This window comes from Meleagris gallopavo, chromosome 7 (assembly GCF_000146605.3).
Source record: "Meleagris gallopavo isolate NT-WF06-2002-E0010 breed Aviagen turkey brand Nicholas breeding stock chromosome 7, Turkey_5.1, whole genome shotgun sequence".
In the NCBI taxonomy this organism is placed as follows: Eukaryota; Metazoa; Chordata; class Aves; order Galliformes; family Phasianidae; genus Meleagris; species Meleagris gallopavo.
Genome location: NC_015017.2, coordinates 11,378,710 through 11,384,709, shown reverse-complemented (window position 1 = coordinate 11,384,709; position 6,000 = coordinate 11,378,710). Strand labels below are relative to the sequence as shown.

Here is a 6,000-nt window from a genome sequence, read left to right as displayed (position 1 = left end):
AAAAAAAAAAAAAGTAAATAATGAGTTCATTCAATAATAAGTAATGGCAAAAATCAGAGTTCTCACTCAACAAAGATTATATACCAACTTTTATACTCAATTACACTGTGGGAAATAGCAAATATTTTGTACTGAAGACCAGAATTAGAATACTGTCATAAAAGATATTTTGGAGCTGGAACTCCTAGGATAGGCCCATTTAGATCTATATTACTATATTGACCTATAGTCTGCATACCCATTAAATTAATTGTAAATAACCTATTCAGCCATTTTATATAGAACATTAATAAATCCAGGTGCATTATGCTGATAATTCTCCTATTAAACTTTTGACTATTAAACATTTATAGCTTTTATGTGATAAATTCTAATTAACTCCAGCTATGCATTTTACGTTTAGGATAGCTTTACAAACTGTACATTTTAGGTTAATAATGCTCTACACGCATTTGCAGTGCAAAATAGATTCCAAAGGAGATAAACGGGTTTTAATAGGAAGGAATAATCAACTCTGTGCTACCTGTAAATCTTTATTCTAGCTCCCACAATGTTAGACTGCCCTTATAGAAAAGCCTTTTCCATCTCCATGGCAACTGAAGAAAGATGCAATCTCTGCTCTAAACCAGAGCACTGGACCACCTTCAAAAAGAGTTCTATTTTGTAAAGCTCAAAACACTCCAACTACCTAAGAATTTATGTCTATTACATTCAAATAGTTTACAGGTAGACACGAATATGTGAAACTGTAAGGTTTTCATAGACAAGTATCTTTTCACTTTTAGAAAAACTTACAAATGGAGGAGGAGAGGAAAGCAGAAGGGATTATAATGTAATGATTCTAAAAATGATAATATTGTCTAGCAGGAAGTATCTTTTAACAGATAATACTTTTCATTTCTCGGTCCTCCAATGTCAGAGAGTCCTCATAGTGGACTGTAAAGTCAGTCAGTTCAAGGTACAAACACACAGTATGTTCACATCTCTACCAGAGATGTGAAAAAGCAAACACAGGTGAAGACAATTTGTTCTGTGACACCCTATGGCTGAAAGCGAGATGTCAATTCCTTAATGTTTGAGAAAGAAGACAGAAGATCCTGCGGTAGATCTCTCCAACAAAGCTGATGCTTTTTCCAAGACTACCTATCAGTATGAGTGATTTCATCTGAGGCTTTACACACTTGTACAGTACGTGCCTTTGAACTCTTGTGAACTCTGCCTCCAGTTACTTTTCGTTGGCAGAGGCCACCCAAGTTTCTTTGCTGGTTAGTTTCTCCATTGCCCAGAGCACACTGCAGTGAGGGTACCATGCCTGCAGCCAGCAGCTCTGACTGTGATTTCTGATGGGCAACAGGAAGAAAAGTACCTCTCTCTATCTCTTTCATAGCCACTATATTGATATTTTTTCTAGCAAAAAGCTTTTACAAATTCTACACAAGTTCTACTGAGTACATCAATTGAAAGTATAACATTTTTCAGGTTTCTGACACTAAGCTCAATGGAAGGTTCTAGTTGGCCCCTAGTTGCCATGGAAATAGAGAGTACTCCACTGTGATTAATGACAATACCTAAAAGCACTACTATGGAAATACACGGCCCTATCTGCAGTAAATTCTATACTCCAATAGGTGTTACTAAAGCATTTCAAGTAACTATTGTAGGATACTGTACTTAAAGTGACCAGACTTCAGTAAAAGAAAAGGAGTTTGATGCAGTGCTGAAATGCAGCACATTTAAATTCTCCTCATCCCCATTAATCACTTTCCAGCATTTAATATTTTCTTTTCAAGACAGAATGTGCTCTAGCTAATACAATACTGCAACAAGACCAGGCAAAATATAACTGCTGTAACATACTTTTTATATTGGAAAAAAAAAAGAAGATTAAGAAACAGTTGAACATTTACCTCCAGTAACTTAAGATTGTCCAGATCCAATGAGGGCTCTGATGCTGCTGCCTCCATCATGTTCATACTATGCAATCCTTGTTTACGGTCTCCTGTACAGAAAGGGATGGGAAGGAAATCAGACACTTTCTGTTTTTGTGACATAACTATAAGTGAAAATACAAACTTGTGTTGGACTTGGCACTAATACATAATGTAGGTAAATAGAAAGGAACCCTCTAAATTCTTCTGAGTTAGTAAAATCAGCAGCGAAGGTGCTGACAGCTACAAACTTAAAGCAACCTGCTACACACCTGTTTCGATAATTAAATATCATCGGTAGTAACTGTCAAACAGTTGTGTTGAGTAGAGGACACGTTGAGGAAAAGCAGGCCCCAAAATGCCAACTTGGAAAACGAATCATAAATCTCTCTGTTATATCTGGAATATCACCAAAAAATGCTAAAGAGGACAAAGGGGAGCATTACATACAATCTTGTAAGAGAGACTAGGGAAGAAAACAAAACATAAGCATAGTTTTGAGAAACAGTATCAATAGTAAGAACAATATTAAAAAAAAAGGGTCAGCCAACTCTACCTGCAAGCATTCTGTATCCAAAGAACAGGGCAGCAATCAAGACAGCTAGTACAGACACAGATGCAAGGGCAATAACTATCGTCTCATCCCGATGAAAAGAATGAGAAGAATCTGAAAGAAAACAAGATGAAGACTCTAATTGTAAATTTGAAAAAGTCACATCTGTAAAAATATGTTATTACAATGCGGAAAAAAACCCAACATACTCTTGATTATAAGACATTGCACTAAACTCTTTTTCCTCTTAAAATCAAAGGATGACAGGGCAGCTGATCATCTCAAGCCCAGCTGATCTGCAGCTTTCCCTACTCCTTCAGTGGCATCAAAAGGCACCAGAGAAAGGCATTGAAACCTGAAAGTTAATCTCCTCAGCACAGCCATCCAAGGTGAAACTGATGCACTCCTGCTCAGCTAACAATTTCTTAATCAAGTTTCCTGTTACAAATCAGGCTTATAAACTTAACCTTATTTTTTATTATTATTATTATTCCAACACTGGAATGAAAATCTCAGTAGAAAAGTAAAATAAAAGGTTAATAATGTTGCAATGTGATGAATAATTAATCTTTTGTATTCAAACATCCATATGTATGTTAGATGCAAGATCTTTTATGCTAGAGCTTCAAAGTTCTTTTGTTTTTTTCTGATTTATGTCAGTGCTCAGATCACTTTTAGCATGATTCTCACTATGTAAACCAGACAGATATTTCCAAAAACAACAGCAGAATATCAAACAACTTGAAACAACAGTAAAACACTGAAAACTAAATGACTGGTTTAATTTAGCCTTTTTAAAACTTTTTTTCTTAACAAAAATCAAATTTGGTTTAAATACATCTCAGTATTTTCTGAGGGAGGAGGAAGGAGTTTTAATGTAAACATTTGTTATTGTCTTCAGTGGTTACCTTACTGCTACTCCACATCAGATCCCAATCTTGCTTCTTTCAGGTATGTAAATATTCAGCCACTTTAACAGAGAAATTTCTTACTGCAGATATTCCTCTGATGTCAGAATCACTGGAATGTGGCATTACAAGACCTCATTTACCTTGGCTTTAAAACCAACTTTGCAAACTATGTTTAAACTTGTCTTATATACTGCTAAAAGTACTCCTTAAAAGACACGTAACAAGACCTAACTATTCTAAAGCCACAAAACATATAATGCACACAAGGCTTAAACACTGGGTAAATTCTTAGGTGAGACTGAAATAAAATTTATCCCAGTCTACACTAGCTGAATAAACAGACAAATTCACTGCTTAAACTGCATTTACAGTAAGTTAAACACGATTCATTTATCCCAGTTCCCAGCATGGATGAACACTGGAGAAAAAGATAAGAAAAGAAATCAAGTGTGAAAGACATCAGCTTCCATTTTTACAAAATTGTAATGGTAAGCAGAACTACTAAAAAGTTGGTAAAACAAACAAAACATCATCAATAAAACAAGCAAACAAAAAAGCATTTAAGATGCGATTATTTACCTGAAAAACTACCCCTCAAAAATAACATGCAGCACATATCAGAGAAAGCCTTCAAATACAAGGGAGCTCATGATAATCATGACACAATCAAATTTCAAGTTGTTCTGTCAAAAGAAATACCACCACCACTGGTTTTGGTGAGAGTTTCACAGGGAAAATAAACTACTGCCACAGAGTGTTGTGCTATGCACATTTCTATCATTTGGAGATTAAAAACCTGAAGTTCCAGGTTCTAACTGTGTACCTATACACACCCAGTCACACACTATATATTTAAAAAACACAACAGAAAGGAACCTTATGACACAAAGCAATATAAAAAAACTGTAAGTGTATGAAAATGTATAATTTTTGGCAGGAAAATCGTAATTTTGACTATTCTTTTTTTTGTGAATAGAATAGCTTAATCAGTGTTTTTTGCTTATGTAGAAAAATGCAGACACCAACACACACATATATTTGCATACACATAATGTTGTTTGGTTTCTTTTACATCAGTCCAAGATGGTGCTAGATACCATCTTGACATTAAGAAAATGCAGGTTTTGAGGGGCTGAGCTTCCTGCTATAACCTCTGCTATATTTCCTGGACACATAATCAGTGTGTAGCCATTTACAGCCTTCCTACTGCCTATACAGTAGTCATGTCCACAACTTTTTCCCAAACATTATTAATGCCCAAGTCTGATTGCTCCACTCTTGCCACTCTTATAATCCAAGGGCACAACACTATCCACCATCCTGCTGCCTTTCTGCCTTCTGGAACAGGATTTTGCTGTTCCTCTGCTCCAAGCACCGGCCAGGGAAGGGTATCCTGAGCTGCACCAACTACTTAGAGAGTCTGGCAGCATTTCTACACTGGCTTTCTCTCATTAGAAGCATGTGAGTAAATGTATTATGGGGCCTGGCAGCAACAAAAAGTCCCAAGTAACAGTTTTGTGGAGATCAGTAGTAGAAAAACATGTTGAGAAAAACGATCACTGCATTCTTGGTCCTTGATGGACCATTCTCTCTGGAAACTTTTTATCTTCAGTGGTATCTCTGCATTCGCCAAATAACTGTAAAGAACTTTCCTACTGTTCAACAGGAAAATAAACTTTCTTTTATTTTTAAAGCAGAGTTGTTTCTTAACAAAACACAAAACTGGCTTATCCTGAACCAGTTTTTACTTATAAACACTTTAAAACAATGTTGTCAACTATTCAGATAGTCGCAGTCAGTCCTACAGTAGGAATCACTACTGCCAGGCTGTCAAGCACCTTTTACAAATTTAAGGATAATCTCCTTAATGACAGTAACCAAACATTTCAACAGATTAGTAACGTACAGTTCAAGTTAATACGGGTGGATAAAACACTGCTTTGAACATGCCTAACTGCTGCTCAATAACCTGATTCGATCTTTTGGGATCATCATCAATATTTGGGTATTTCTTCAGTGACAAACAGAAGGAACTGCATAACTTTTTTGACGCTATCTTCAAATTTCAGTCCAAGAATATTGATATCCCAATATTATTCCCAAACCATTGTATTGCATAAAAAAACAATAGTCCAAGACATGCTGAGAGGATGAGCTGCAGACTTTAGGAAATGTAATGATTGCAGAGTTGATTACGGAGCACAAGTCTACCCACACTTGTACACAAAACATCAGCAAAGCTCCCTCAAGTATATATTCTATAAGCAGGGGTTAGCGTATTTGCTTCTTCCATTGTGAAATTTTTGTTTCTAATTAGCATTCTCTACAGAGAATAAAAAAAATTCCTACATCAGCCTCCAATCTAAAGCAGAACTGCTTGAAACAAGAATAAGTCACCAAAAGTTGTTGTAAGGCCCAAGACACCATCAGAGCCAACCTGTTTGGGTGGGAAAAGGAGAACAGGACTACTGACTCTTTTAACAGCAGCTTAAAGAAATGAAGTGTGACCAATGCCTGTGCTACTTAGAAGGGATCTAGCACTTCTGTCTTGAAAAAATTCTACCAGTAATTCTGATGTAATATTTTCTGAAGTGCACCAATTACATCA

General features: G+C 36.0%; 1 protein-coding gene across 1 annotated transcript in view; it reads right to left on the bottom strand.

Moving 5' to 3' along the window:
- BMPR2 (bone morphogenetic protein receptor type 2) overlaps positions 1–6,000 on the bottom strand; it is a 73,474-nt gene that overhangs the window by 23,655 nt on the left and 43,819 nt on the right. Inside the window, exons 4-5 of the mRNA XM_031554282.1 lie at positions 2,485–2,595; positions 1,908–1,999 (exon numbers count right to left, since the gene is read on the bottom strand). Coding sequence (XP_031410142.1) covers positions 1,908–1,999; positions 2,485–2,595 — 203 coding nt within the window. The remainder of the gene's footprint in view (positions 1–1,907; positions 2,000–2,484; positions 2,596–6,000) is intronic.